The following is a 15,781-nucleotide window of genomic DNA, read 5'->3' as shown; positions in this document are numbered from 1 at the left end:
GAGAGAGAGAGAGAGAGAGAGAGAGAGAGAGAGAGAGAGAGAGAGAGAGCTAAAAAGACAAAGGAACGCGAATTTCTCTCCATCGGACGGGCTTCTTGCGTCACTCGTTAACCTCGCGATCGTATATCACCGGCGTGAAAAGAAACAGCGAGAGGAGTCGCAGCTGTGATCAGTGAGCCGTCTCAACAGTAAAAAGACAGAGAAAGAGAGAGAGAGAGAGAGAGAGAAAGAGGTAAGAGGAAGAGGAAACAAAAAAAAGAAAGAAAATATTAATCACGACTCGACACACCACTGGCCGACCTCTTGATTTCCGGCTTCTCGACCTTTTCCGGAAGTAATTCGGCTGTTCAAGGCACCGTAACACGAATCACGTTGGATAATTCGTTCGATCGAAATAAGAAAGGGGTTAGATTCGTCGACTCAAATTCGATCGGACACATCTGCGTTTACGCTACAGAAATCTTGTCCCGTTATTAAGTCGGATGAAAAAAAAAGAAAGAAGCAAGTATAATAAAAAAAAAAAAAGGAAAAAAGGAAAAAGAAAAAGAACAAACAAAGTGAAAAAATTATATAATCGCAAGTGTCCGATGCATAAATCTTTCGTTGGACTAGATCAAAGCGTTAGAAAGTTCCCAAAGTCAGTAAATTTTATTGGTAAAAGGGAGTCACAGTCAGTTTTAGCGGATCAGTTTAGACTCCGTCTCGTCCAAACGAGCGTGTAACAAGAAGCCACTTGGCCCGAGCCGGTCGGTAATAGATTAAAGCCATCTTCGTCCCCAACACGGGGGCATATATTGTCCCCTTAACACCACCATCCCCCGGTAGTTTCGCTTTAGTTCACTTGACCCTACTTGTCTCACCCGGGTTCTGCTCCGATCCACGTTGTCTCCCCTTCGATACGACTTTCTTTCTTTCTCTTTCGTTCTCTTTATCTCGTTCTCTCTTTAACATCGTCTTCTTCTCTTCTACGTTCTTCTTCGCTCTTATCCTTTCTCTCACCCTTCTCCTACTTCCTCTCTACCCATATTTCACCGCTTTCTCACCACGAATGTGTGACAGAGAAAAAGAAAGAAAGAGAGAGAACAGAGAGACACACGCACGCGCGAACATCTTTTACAAAAACCAATCTCTACGAGCTCGAAGGCTTTACTCTTCTCTATTCTTCCCTATTCGTGTGCATACGTGTGATATCACACATACACGTTAAAATAGTTGGAATGTTGGTGCGTCGGCCCTATAGCAGGGTGCGGTGCAAAGAGTCCACGCAATTTCCTTAATGTACTCGCTAAATGTTCTAACCCGCAGTACATATCCTGAGAACGTAGTGTGCGTAGTTATCTACCTTCCGTAGCTACGTAACACTTACACACGCACGTGTTCACTACGTAGATAGATACTCGTGACCGCTCCTTCTCCGATCTACGTATCTTTGGTGACCGCACGCGGGAAGAAGGAAGTGGGCTAAACGGACACGTTTTTGTATTGGTTCTGTGTGTATTTATGTTAAGGTTGAAATGTAAATAAAAATGGAGTCACATCGACTATAGACTTCCGTTTCATTCACTTTTCCAAAAAAGTTTTTGTCTATCGTCTGAATTCTTTTGAATATTTTTGTCAAATGTCCGTGTTTTTGTATCTACTGATTGTACTATGTATATATATATATATATATATATATATATATATATATATATATATATATGAAATGAAGTATACGAGTGATTTATAAAGTTCCACCCTTAAATTCATACGATTCAAGGTCATAAAGCAAGCGTATGCATAATGTAGAAAGTGCGAAAGCCACTCGTGATTAACTCCAAGTTTCCAGGACAGAAGCACCAGTATGTGGATAAAATGGTTAATGGTCTAGCTAATGTCCCCATATGTGCAAGCCAGTGCGTATACGCAGATATGCAGGACACGCAATGGGCGTTACGCATAAATAATGCAACCGAGGAGGAACCATCATCCATCCTCGAGGAGAGCCCCATTTAGATGGCATTCTACTTGCTTCGATGCCATAGCTGCGAAGCTGCTTTACTTTGATGACTCAATAAGTACGTAGGATTTAGTAGTGCGAAGTGCTTCTTGAACTTAGATATATCGATCGTAAATCTCCCATCGATTTCTATGGATTATTATCGAACTTTCTTTTTCAAGTTGATAAAAATAAAAGAGTGTTAAAGAATAGAACATCGGCATACAGAAAAAAAGAATCATTGGCGTTTGTCTTCAAATGTTGGGCTGCTTAACTTGGAAGAACTAAAACAAAAAGAGAAAAAGAAAGAGAGTGAAAGAAAAAGAGACAGAAAGAGAAAAAGAAAGAGAGAGAGAGAGAGAGAAAACAATTCTGTCGAAAAGATTTCAGTCCCAGCTTGATCCTCTTCGTGCGTTATTCGGCTCCACGGACACATTGTCTGCATTTTATACTTATTTGCACAATTCACGATGATTTTTCGTATGGTTACGCGACCCATCCAAATGTTCGTTCCCCGAAAACAGTCGAGAGAAAAAGGGGCGGAAAAAGTGAGCTGACTCGTCTCGTTTTATCGGTCGGAAGATATTAGATTTATTAACGTCCACGGCTAGACACGTCGGATTTATTTTTATTGCCACCACCACCGCACAAGCGTTTTATTTATGACTCGTTTTCGTTCTACAATCATTCTGGGGTCATAGTAAAATAATGAATAAAGGTATGCCTACAGTCATAATTATTAACTTCGTTTTGCTGCCGTGTAAACGAGATAATAATACAAGGATTCGATATTAATTTTACTATATTGCCAAAATCTATTACGGTGTTAATAACATCCCTCTTGTTAGGTAATTGTATGGATACGAAGGTATATATGTAGATATGTATGCATATCTTCAGAAAAATATATCATAAATGTGAAAAAAGAAAAAAAAAAGTAGAAAAATAAAGATAACAATTAAGTTTTCTCTCAAAGCAAAGATCTTTTGAAACATATTTTGAACATTTCAAAAGCAGACTCATAATGAGAAAATACTTTTCTATTCGACCACCGTTGAAAAATACAGAATGAAAACGATCGAAGGAAAAATGACAAGCAACACGGTATTTGTCACTTTTCCTCGAGTTCTTCTACTTTTCTTCTTCTCCTTCTTCTTCTCCTTTTTTTTCTTCTTCTTCTTCTTCTCTCTCTTATCCTCTTTTCTTCTTTTCCACGAAATATCGCGAGACGTTCCCCCGGAGATTTTCAGTCGTATTCAACTTTTTGATTTCTTGACTGATATATCGAACTGGTTGGAGAGGGACAAAAAGAGGAGAAGAAGAAGCATTACGCGAGGACAATGAACAGCAACAGCAGCAGCAGTCGGGTGGATCCCTGGGGATCGTATTACCTTTGATTATCACTCGTTTTGTTTAGAAAAGAGAAAAACGTAGCTTGAAAGGCTTTATTACTCTTTACTACATAATCACGAGTGCGCTCGCGCGTACGCTTACTAGCAAATCTATATATAAAGAATATCCTTACACATATATATGTATGTATATATATATATACATATATATGTATATATATATATATATATATGCATACATACGTGCATCGTTTAAGCCCATTTAACCATTCAAGATCTCGACCAGAACCAAAACGACAATAGGAGGGTCCTGTCATCGAGCTTTGTGAATTTCGCAAGGGGCTTTCCACGGGGGTGTTGTACGCGAGTTACACGGGGGTTTGCATAGACTCAAAGTCGAAATGGGAGAGGGGAGGGACAGCGTAGCCTACCGTAACGATACACCCGCGCAAAATTCACTCTCTCTTTCTCCATCTCCCTTCTTCGTTCCTCTTATTTTCTATTTCTTTCTTTCAGTCCCCCCTTTTACCCCCGTCGGCACTCATAGAATTCCATGTCACAATGGCACATCTGGCGTCGGCTTACGCTCCGATTATTGCACTTGACGCTAGGAAATTCATAATATTTATGAAAAAATATTGTTAAAGAAAGAGCACAGCAAATGTTGATTGTAATTTGATAATTATCGTAGAACGCTCGAACAATTAATTACTCGCTTTTCGCTTCGATATTTTACATTTAGATTGTTATATATTTTGATCGTATCTTTCGACTAAAATAAACGAATTGATATGGCCATTCGCTCTCTCATTCGTATCATTCCGAGTTCCAAAAATCCCTAAAAAATCCACGAGCTCCGTTTAGATTACTTTGGCTTCGTGGGATGAATTTTAAGGGTTTCGCGATTGCACTTGTCGAATATTAATTTCATTAGCGATATACATACACACACACACACACACACACACACACATATATACGTTTGTAAAATAGCTCGGAGGGGTTCACCGATGGAAAACCATATGCGTAAATGGTTCAAATAGATGGCATATATTCATAACGTTTTTACGTATGGCAAGGGTGATATAATATATTACCCGTTAACATTATGAAAATGCTCATAGAACGTGAATGGAAGAGAAATAGATACAGAAAGCATTTATTCGCTGCAAATTCAATTATACATAGTTCTATACGCCGATTATACATAGTTATATACGATTCATATTTCATGAAATTTTAGAAAAAATATTATATATGCTATAATATTCATCTGTATTTTCGTTTACTAATAAAAACTTTCACGAATTTTACATTTATGAATAAGAGTTCCTAGTATTTTCTTTCGTAGAAATGATTATGTCCTTAAACGTGGAAAAAAAGAAAAAGAAAAAAAATACAAATTATATTCGTACACCTTCCTGTCCTTCGTCCCTGTCCCTTCGGGAAGGTATTTACGAGGTCCAGCATGAAGAAGGATGAATAGTGGAAATAAATAATAAATGTCATAATTTGTTAGGTCAAGGGTGCCAAAGGGGATGTTATTTCAGAGTAGCAGACCGTGTAGCTTGAGTTCTCTTCTTGTTTCTCTCCTGTTTTTTTTTTCTTTCTTTCTTTCTTTTTTTTTTTTACGTGGCTCATCCGCTCGGCACAAGCCCCCGAGGTGAGCCCAAACGCGGCATCTACCCTTGCCAAGCCGTGAAAACCCTCTACACCCCCTGTTGGCGATGCTTTTTACGCTTACGAACGACTCCTGGAGGCGTGTCGACATGTGCAGCGGAACCGACGAAGGGTGGATTCGCGTGATCGAAGGCCGAGGAGGACGCCCACGGAAATTAGCAAGCCGCGCAATCGCAGAGACACTCCCTGAATAGCTTCTCCATCCTGACGAGAAAGAGAAAGAGAGAAAGGAAGAGAGAAAGAGATCTATCGAAAATAGAAGCGCAAAAAGCGGACATCTTGATTTTCCCTTTCAACAATCTCGACGATACAAATGCAAGAAGCTTAGAAAGAGATCCAAACGAGAAATACGAAATCGTCCCAGAGATATTATCGATCTTATTCCTTTCTTAAAAATAATCAAAGATTTTGCAAGGAAGTATGAATGAAAAACTTCAATGATCTTTGAAAAGTCTCTAAAAATATCATTTCTTTAGAATTTTCTATCTGCCTGTCTGTGACCAATGTGATGATAATTATAATTATGTGATAGAAACATGTGATGATAATTATAATTATACATCATTGTTCATGTTGTAAGAAAACATATGATTATCGTATAACCAAAAAATGAATTATATGATATAAAGAACGCGATGATTTATAGGAAGGGAATATGGTTATCGATTAGGTTTCCTCGTTGCCACAAAATAAGCATGACCGAGTTCGTAGAAAAGTATAGTAGGTAGGTATACCAAAAGTACAAACGACTGACTTTTTCGTCGATGCATTCGTCCCTTTTAGCCGCAACGAAAGTGACATATAAGCGATAGATTTAACAGGATCAACGATATGTATGCAAAATGGTGGACCATCTGTTGCCCGCGGACACGAGGTGGAAAATTCAACGTGCTTTAGGGTGCATTAAGGATGGTGTCCGTTCATTGATCACAATCGTCGACGAGTTTGCCAGCTATTTTTTTTATTAACGAGCACGATCATACGGATGAACGTTCAAGAAAAGAGCATGAGTTTTATGGTGCGTTGGATATCGAGTCGATTTATTTTTTTCGAAGGTCACATAAATCGATACGATTTAATGTTTCCTACAATCGATGATTTTTCCTCTTTGAAGAATTTAAAAATTTTTTATTATCGAAAAAGAAATTCAATAGATATACCTATTATCTATATATATAATATTCGTGACAGATTCATTAAGAATATTTAACTTGGTTTTATGAAGATATACGAAAGAAAGAGAGAGAAAGAGAGAGAAAGAGAGGGAAGAAAGATATACATTCGGAAAAAATCCATATTTTAGCGGTGGAGTTAGAACTTTTTCTCAAGCAAAAAGAGAAGGACGAAATAAAGGTGAGCCAGTAAAGGGAAAAGAGATCTAGAAACGCCTTGGATATCTGCTGCGTGATCGTGGATATCCAAGATGAGACGGTGTGTGCATTCGCCTAGAGAAAAAGAAAAAGAGAAGGAGAGTACACTTGCGTCTAGCGTTGAGAGAAAGACAGAGACAGAGAAAAAAAGATATAGAGAGAGATGGAGAGAGAGGGAGGGAGAGAGAGAAAAAGAGAGAGAGAGAGAGAGAGAAAAGGGATGAAAAGGAATATATACACGAATGATCACGACTAAGATTATAAAATGGCGACCTCACCAGTAGTAGGAGAAGCAGAAGCAGCAGCATGGTCGTTCTTAATTTCGCTCAGTTCTTTTTGTACTCTCCACAATCCCCTTCGTCGAGTCAGCTCACCACCACAAGCACCCACCGATACCACCGTTTCGCCTTCCTCCGATATTCTCCGTTCCTTCCCGAATCACCGACAGTCTCTTATACCAAAGGAGTTCCTAAGGGAAAGCTCGAGAATTCTTTTACGCGACGATTCCGATGAATACATAGGTATTCTAGGCGTGGTTCGGAAGATGAATGGATATTAACGAACAAATACAAGCCACCTGAAACGAAATACTCTCGTCTTTATTTTGTGAATAGGTAGGAAAAAAAGGGACGGTTTTGTTAAAGATAAAGAGAATGAGAAAAACAGAGAAAAATTCATATGAAATACTCTTCGAATTAAAATGATAAACATGTATACAATTCGTATAGAATAAGAAAGCATAACTGTTATGAGAAATTGTTTAACGAAATAATGAAATAAAAGTTGTCGATACAATTCGTAATACCTACTCGATAAGTTAGTAAAATTATTGAAAGCTTTTCTTGGTATACTTAGCACGTATTCAACAAAGCGAGAATATCGCTAAGCGCTAAAACCTAGTATTCTCGTACCCGAGGAAAAACGTCGATGAATACGAAGAGAAACTTTCTCGGGAACGTGTGTCCGCGTTTATATCGCCGTCGCCAAAATTTGTAGTCCTTTGTTTTTATCCACCGTTCTTCGAGGGGTGCCAACGAGGGTAAGAAGAGTCGTCAGGGTGGTTGTAAGCAACCCCCGTCGAATACGGTGTCCAGCTTGTACGCCATATTGGAGGCGGTAAAAGTTTCCTCCAATCGGTACCGGAAGCAGGGTGGTATGGGTAGAAACCACACCCAATCACCCTGACACTTGCCCCACCAGTGACCCGCCACACCCACGCATGTCACGTGCGCACGAGCAACGCTACAGTCGGCAGAGCAGTCGTGTGCCTGCAACCGTCTTGTCATCCGTGCTTTCCATTCTGTCGCTCCTATCTCTCTCTCTCTCTCTCTCTCTCTCTCTCTTTTTCTTTTTCTCTGTTCCTACCTATCTATCTATCTCCTTTTCTCTTTCTTTCTATTTCCATCGTTACTTTTTTTCCTCCTCTTCATTCTCTGATCTCTCACAGTTTATTTCGCACGTTACCGAGCGGCTTACTTCTTTCTTTTTATTTTCCTTTTTATACGCGAGTATAGAGACTATCATAGTGACAACGGACATCGTTCATTGTCGACAAGTGTGAATACTCCGTGCTAACGATCGACATATAGAGATATAATAACATTGGACCAGAGTCCAGTGATGTGATAAAAGACAGCATTCTCCATCATATTTTATATCTCGTTCTCTCACTTCTCGAGATGAGTTACGTGCAAGGGGAATTATTGTGACGCGTTTCCTCAGCGCAATGACTATGATAAGCTTCGAGATGTTGAGTCGTGAGACTCTGCCGCTGGAAGGGATTTACCAGCGAGCTCGCGAAGAGATGCTCACTCCGCCGCAAAGTAGCCCGGAGTCTCAGCATCGACGCAACACGAGTAACAACATCGCTGATAATACCACTTGCCACGATATGCACCCTCTCGATCAACCTGCCGTCGATCTCGGCTTGCCCCCGCATATACCGGAAATTCTCTATTGTAAGTGAACAATTTCTCTGCGGTTCACACTTGACGAATCTCTACTCTGCTCTACCCATTGTTCCGTTCGATTCTTTTATCGTGTCGAGAATGATCGTTAATTCTAGTTATCCTGTTTCGTTGCAGCCTCGATACCGAAATGTGGTGGTTGCCAGGAAGCAATCTTGGATAGGTACGTGTTAAAGGTCCTAGAAAGGTGTTGGCACGCGAGATGTCTAACCTGTCGAGATTGTGGAGCAAGACTAACGGACAAATGCTTCGCGAGAAACGGCCATGTCTTTTGCAAGGACGATTTCTTCAAGTAAGCACCAATGATCGTTACAAATTTTATCGTTGTTCCGTATCGTTATCTCGTTAAATAAAATCGAACGAAAATAAAGAAAAAACGCGTGTCGATTAAGAGCCGTAGAGTCTTGTCATTTACGTGTGAATGTAATGTGAAAATGTTGTATGTTGTTGGTGTGGCAGGCGTTTTGGGACGAAATGCGCGGGCTGCGGCCAAGGCTTGGCACCATCGCAAGTGGTAAGGAGAGCGCAGGAGTTGGTGTATCATCTGACGTGTTTCTCCTGCGCACTCTGCTCGCGACAGTTGGACACCGGGGATGAATTTTACCTCATGGAGGATAGAAAACTCGTCTGCAAGCCGGACTACGAACAAGCCAAGGCAAAAGGTAACTAAATTGTCTGAAGAATAAATTGAAACAGCGGGTAGAAATTAACAAGTATCTACCCGGAGAGAACTCGATTGGTTACCACTTTTCGTTCGTTCTACGGGTATCCCTTGTAAATTAATGAATTGTCGTAAACGATGCTTAAACGTCCAATAAACTATTTCTAAATTTTTTCTCGTGCTTGTATCGATAATAACAATTAAATGTGTCAGAGGATTACGAAAATACTCGCAACGAATTTTAGAGCTGGCCGACGGCGGTAGCATCGATGGCGATCAACCGAATAAGAGGCCGCGAACGACGATCACGGCGAAACAATTGGAAACCTTGAAATTGGCGTACAATACCAGTCCAAAACCAGCGAGACATGTTCGAGAACAGCTCTCGCAGGACACAGGTCTGGATATGCGTGTCGTCCAGGTGTGGTTTCAAAACAGGTATGAATAAGATTTCTAAATATATACATATATATATATGTATATATATATATATATATATATATATATATATATATATAATAAGAAAAACGAACGCACGTAAACACGAAAAAGATCTTCGTCGATGTTGCATCGATAGAATTCGACTCGTGTATTATTCGAATGACGTAAATCAGGTTACAAGTATTTTCGAGATAAGCTCGCGATGTTTACGATAGTTTACGATAGAACTCGGATTATGTGTTTCGAGACAAAATTTTCTAAAGTGTATCTAATTGAAAAACAGCGAGAAAGAACAATCAGCTTACAAACACAACTGAAATCGTTCATTGAGAGAAAAGGGCGAACCTCCGTCCGGAGATAAATTTAAGTGAAGCCAAGGCAGATGAGTAATTGCGAGATGCTGGGCACTCTTAAGGATTCCGTATCAACCGGCAAGGTTTCCGAAGCCCTCTTTAGGGCAAGACCAATCGCGAGACCACAGATAGAATTAAATGCCTCGGATTCATTAACTTTTCGAGAGAATACTGACGATAATAAACTCTATAGAAATCGTCCGCAAAATATTCCTTTAAATAGGATCTACAAAGAAGAAATTTAAAGAAGAATATTTAAAGGAGAAAAAAAGGAAAATAAAAAGAAGGGAAAAAAGAAAGGAAAAGAAAATAATAGTTACAAAATTTCTGTAATCCTAGAACTATCTCTCTTTCGCCTATTCTTATTATCGCTTCAAATACGTGTGCGCGATACCGCGGTACAAAGTAACAAAAGTAGGTAACTATTTATCGAAGAATATTATTTTATCTCTCCTCTTTTATGTCTCTATCGCTTTGCACTCGAAAGAATCTCGAGAAGAATATCGAGAGAAATGTTGCAAAGTAGTAACTTCTGCAACTTTCGACGTCGTGAAAAAAGATCAACGTCGTGATCGATAAGCCGATAAGACGAGATTCGAACTTATAAAAGTTTTCTACGCGTGCCGATTCTTCAATACGTCGAGTTTTAGATAATAATGGTAGAGAAAATAATCGCTTACTCATTCTACTCCTGGAGTGCAGCGATCCTTTCCACTGTTATATATATATTTTTTTTTTCTTTATCGTGAAAAAAATTATATACAAACACAAGATCGGAATAGAATGAATCATTCGTGTTAAGGAGGGCAAAGGAGAAGAGACTGAAGAAGGACGCCGGTAGAACAAGATGGTCGCAGTATTTTCGAAGTATGAAAGGGACAAGTGCAGGTGGACATTCGCCTAGGCACGACAAACTACTCGACAAGGACGAACTTAAAGTCGATTTGGATTCGACCTTCGGCCATCACGGTATGTAAACAATTAGTAAATTCCTCTTCCTTGTTCGTAGATCCAAGTTTGAAAAAAAAGAAATATATATATATATATATATATATATATATATATATATATATACATACATCGTACGTACAGATGTGTATACACGTGAAAACGCGCGAATTACGTAAGTTTTCTCGGAAAAGAGTCGTTTCTTCGTCCCATGCGAAAGACGAGTCTCGTTGAAGAAAACGAGCCTCACGAAACTCCGTCCCCGCAATCGCTTTATCGCTCGCAAGGTACCTACAAGGGAAGAGAGGACGATCTTCGTCAAATATTCAGGAGATCGCAAAGGCTAACTGCTGGCTCGCTATACCTGAGATTTTGGGAAGATTGCGGATTATCCTTAAATTTATATCCTCCATTAGCTGTAAGCCCTACGCAAAGTTCTTCGTTAAAAAGGCCTACGCAATAGTTCTTTGTTAAATATTTAAAAGACCGATTCCAAATCGGTGTCATTGTTCGAGTAGAAAAACTTTTCTTTCGAATAGATACAGTAGATAAATATGTTATCAGTTTACTATTATTATTATTATTATTATTATTATTATTATTATTATTATTATTATTATCATCTTTATTATACGCGTGAAAGAAACACGAAATACATGTATATATGTGTATAATGCATTCATCTAGGCGAAGACATCGTCCAAAAAATGATCAAAGGAATCGATGATTAAAGGCTGAGAGAAGTTTATAAAATTTAAACGAGTCATTACGAAGCGTCCAAGCACGAAGATTCGTTAATAATTCATGAGACAATCCATTCTCAATTCAACGTGTTAGAGAACGCGTCTTTCATGTTTGCCACGTCGCGAAAGTGGAAACGAAATTGGTGACACGTGCATTCCTAGTAGGACAAGAATTATCTTCGATCTAGAGGCACGATTTATCTTCCCTCGATCTTTCATAAGCCGAACGTCGGACACTGTTCGGACGAGTAGAGTTATTATCGCCAAGGCTAATCATGCTAGACGAGTATTATCTTTTCCATCGTCACGACTAATGCCTTCTGTTTGATTCGGTCACTCGCTTACGCTCACTTCAGATAGCTGCCTATCTTTAATTTCTTAATATAGTATTACTAATGTCGATCTACTGGTAAAAAAAAAAATACGTAGCTACATATGTAGGTACTTATTCGTAACAAATATCTCGTTTTTTAGATTTGAGTAACGATAGTTACGGGACGGTCGTGAATATGGGATTGGACGGAGAAGGTGCGAGTCCAGGTGGTGGTGGAAACAGTGGTAGCGGTGGACCACCTCGTGGTTATTTAGGTGCAACGACACCACCTTATCTATCGACATCCAGATCGCCGTCCTTACCACCACAATTTCCATACCCACCGGATGCAGGTCTTTCTGTATACACTACTCTCGGTAAGGAATTAATAAAAATTCATTTTTTCGACGAAATCTTTCTTTCCTAGCATTTAGTTAATGTTAATTTGGTAATATATCGAAAAAGACTTTAGACAAAATCATTGAATTTTTTACAGGCGGTCCAGGAGGTATGGTACCAGGACCTGCATCGGATCTTAGCAACGAATCGAGCGGGGGTGGTGGTGGTGGTGGTGGTGGCGGTGGTGGTTACCCCGACTTTCCACCCTCGCCGGATTCCTGGCTTGGAGAGCCACCTTCGCACGCTCATCACCACTCGCACTACGCCACATAACCCGCCAAAGCCGAACAAAATCGAATACCGTCTAAAATAATGCAACGCTACGGGATACTTACCTGACGACAGATCTTTCCTCGAGATTACGACAAATGAGAAGAATCGCGTATCCTCGGATCTCTTCCGTTAGGGTCGACTCGTCGTCGTCGACATCGTCGTCGTCATTTTAGCCGACTGCACACTTATGTCATTATACTTGAGACTACGTGTTGCGATTTGTTCGAATTCGTTTATTATGTACAAATTCTACATTGCCTCGAAACGAAAGGGTAATCAAAAAGGCGCGGAATTGAAAAACAGAACGGTTTGGAAATACGAACAAGTTCGAAAAAGGCGCTCGAGTAGTACAGACTCTTTAAATCGAGTGTACATTTTGGAAATGATCGTCATTAAAAGGAAGAGTTATAATCGGTACTACTGTCATTATTTATTTGATACTATTATGACTTTGTTTTAATCGAGATTATAAATATATTCGTGACTTTGGTATTCGTCTATTCGAGAGCATCGCATGAACGATGAAATAGATTTATGAACGCACCGTTCTTTCGCGCGCCAGTAATTGAAACGTTTCTATAATGAAAGATAGCAATGAATCTTATCGTAATAATCGCGATTGACGTTCTCTTATTTCGTCTGTATATTTGACGTCATATAAGTATTATTTATATGTAAAATGTAAAAATTGTAAGAGTATCGAACGATGAAGTGCTTGAAAAAGAAAAGAAAAAAAACAAACAAAATTCAAGTACGAAATCTTAACGATCGATAGCTTGACTCTCTCATGATCAATCAAACTCAATCTTAAGAAGTGTTAACGTTGGTTTTTTCCGTTCAAACAAATGCGAAAAAGTGAAGCGCTCCTACCAGCAATCGCCTGCAATCTAACGACAACACGACGGAAATCAAAGGAGACTCATCGCGAGTATTAAATTCGACTTGTGATAAATGAATTTCGGCGTAATATTTCGGGAGATGTAATCTGGAAATTTCAGCATCGACGAACTGTCGCGTAAGTAACGTACACGAACATGCACGGACGTATCTATTTATCTATCGTTATCGAGCCCGTAGCTCTTTCAAGGTATTGATCGTGTATAACTATCGAAGTCAGCTTTCGTGGAAATTCTTGCGTAGCTCGGAGTGTCGTAGACTTTGAAAGAGAGGGAAAAATCGCGTAGCCATATTTTGTGACTATTTCGATGGAATAGTCCAAATATCTTATGGAATGTTTTCTTTCCATTTGACGATATAATTAGAAAAAGTTTGTATCTTCTGGTAACCTGATCGGTCTATTTTGAAAGATATTTTAACATTCCACGTTTTTATCGAGAGTAAAACGATCGATACTTTTACCTATAGAAGCCGTTTCTTAATAGATACGTCTTTATTTCCCCGAAGTACCTATTTACTTCTTGTATTTAATATCGTGTGTTCCGTATAAGTGATACATTTTTAATTGAATCTTTTGCCCGAATTTCTAAGTGACATGGGGCTGGCTAGTAATCGATTTGCACATTGATCCTTTGATTTTGATCCTGATGAAATATTTCAAACAGGAAGAATCGAAATGTTCTTATTGCGTTTCGAGAAATGCATTGATTACAAATTCTAAAAGATTACATTCAGAAGAAAACTAGTTATCTTCGAACGAGTGTCGTATCGATGATCAATAATTTTCTTTGCGAAATAAGTATTATAAATGGATGTCTGATTAACAAATCAAGTATTAATCCTTATGAGAATTTGTAATCAAAAGTAAAACACGATTTGTAGGTGAAGATATGTGTTTTACAAAAGATATGCTTTTCTGAGAATCGATGAGCACGATTATTTCACCATTTGGATTATCTCTTAATCGTTTACACGTTTCAAAAGTTAGAACGTTTAGTCATTTCATTTACATAAAATAGTACAAAGGATATATTCCATGATCAAAGTTATTATTTTATAATTGTCTAAATTATAAATCCAAGAGTCGATAATGCAGATCCCTTCGTTGGTATTTGTAATAAAATCAAATCTTACTCGTTCGCAAAAATTTGCGATCGATCATACTGGGACAAACAGGTTGAACAAATCGTGATAATCAAAATTGCAATTAGTTTGTAGAAAGTGAAAATCGAAAATATATACATGATCAAAATAATTGCGCTGGTTTCGATCGATCGTGAATAATATCGAGAAATAAAATCCGGCGAATGATATAAAGATCTTTTTGTTCCTTCTAGTTATTTCAAATTTTATACGCGTTCTTCGAGGAAAACAAAGAAACGAAGAAAGAAAGAGAAAAAGAATGAAAGAAATAAAAGTACACAGATGAATTTTATTATGCACATAGATAAGGCGCGAGAATGTTGCGAATCAAAGGAAAAAAAATAATAATAATAAAATAAAAGGGATCTCTTTCCGCACAATCATCGGATTTTCTACAAGTTTATCGATGATAATTCTACGTGCGTCTCGTATCATTAAATGAAGCATTTAATCGCGTATATTACATGCAGGAACTGTAATCGAAATTGAATCTTTACCGATTCGTATCTCTTGTATAAAATTTGCTCAATGAATTCTTTCATTTATTTTATAATACCAGCTCTCTAAAATACTGCTGTGCGTATTAATGGCAGTAACTCATTTGATGTTCCACATACGTACGTGGTATATTATATTTGGTATATAGATTAAAATATATAAGAATCATGAATCTATCTGCGGTTAACTCGAACAAGATAAGATATCTAATTCCAGAAAAGACAGACATATTCAGGATACACGTAGTCTTCACGAAACGATCGATCGACCTCGAGAAATCAAACTGGGATCTTTTTTGTACGTAAATTAAGTGTTTTTGTTTCGTCTTATTTCATTCTAAAGAAAATGAAAAAAAAAAAAAAGAAAAAAAAACACTCATCATCGTAATTGCAATCAGATTTTGATTACAGTTCTTGATCATATATAGCAGCGTGCTACTGAAAAAGTGTCACTGTAGAATTGTATATACGTATACCCCTCTTCCTAATCATTCTGCCTACAAATTCAATTATCATGAGGAAAGAAGCGAAAAAAAGCGTTAAAAAAGATGTATTAAACGACTAAGAAAGAGTGAAATGTTGTACAATATGAAAAAAAAAAAAAAAAAAGAAAAAAGCTGATTTTGTGCTGCTCACCGAACTTGACGGACAAAAATATGCGTGTGATTATCGCAGTTCGCAACTTCACCGAAATCGGTTATTACGGATCTTTATATTATTATCTAGTCATCAAGTGATAATAAAAATTTATCATAATCTATGTTAA

The 15,781-nt window shown here is 38.3% G+C and overlaps 1 protein-coding gene and 1 long non-coding RNA gene across 4 annotated transcripts in view; one reads left to right on the top strand and one right to left on the bottom strand.

Moving 5' to 3' along the window:
• Positions 1–15,781, top strand: part of LOC122627135 (LIM/homeobox protein Lhx3) — a 34,990-nt gene extending 19,209 nt beyond the window's left edge. The window contains exons 1-7 of one of the 3 annotated variants that reach the window (XM_043808015.1): positions 7,686–8,338; positions 8,465–8,639; positions 8,798–9,009; positions 9,254–9,446; positions 10,605–10,771; positions 11,968–12,183; positions 12,303–15,781. In XM_043808015.1, the coding sequence (XP_043663950.1) occupies positions 8,107–8,338; positions 8,465–8,639; positions 8,798–9,009; positions 9,254–9,446; positions 10,605–10,771; positions 11,968–12,183; positions 12,303–12,478 (1,371 nt within the window). In that variant the 5' untranslated portion in view covers positions 7,686–8,106 and the 3' untranslated portion in view covers positions 12,479–15,781. Of the gene's footprint in view, positions 1–7,685; positions 8,339–8,464; positions 8,640–8,797; positions 9,010–9,253; positions 9,447–10,604; positions 10,772–11,967; positions 12,184–12,302 lie in introns of those variants that run through there. The other 2 variants (XM_043808014.1, XM_043808013.1) reach the window with 2 other exon arrangements.
• LOC122627139 lies at positions 6,281–7,723 on the bottom strand. The gene is made up of 3 exons (XR_006326794.1): positions 7,292–7,723; positions 6,659–6,957; positions 6,281–6,455 (listed from the first exon to the last, which is right to left on the bottom strand). It is a non-coding gene; the product is annotated as an uncharacterized LOC122627139 (long non-coding RNA).

Source organism: Vespula pensylvanica, chromosome 2 (assembly GCF_014466175.1).
Source record: "Vespula pensylvanica isolate Volc-1 chromosome 2, ASM1446617v1, whole genome shotgun sequence".
Lineage (NCBI taxonomy): Eukaryota > Metazoa > Arthropoda > Insecta > Hymenoptera > Vespidae > Vespula > Vespula pensylvanica.
Note: the sequence above shows the minus strand (reverse complement) of the source record. Positions and strands in the feature narration are given on the sequence as shown.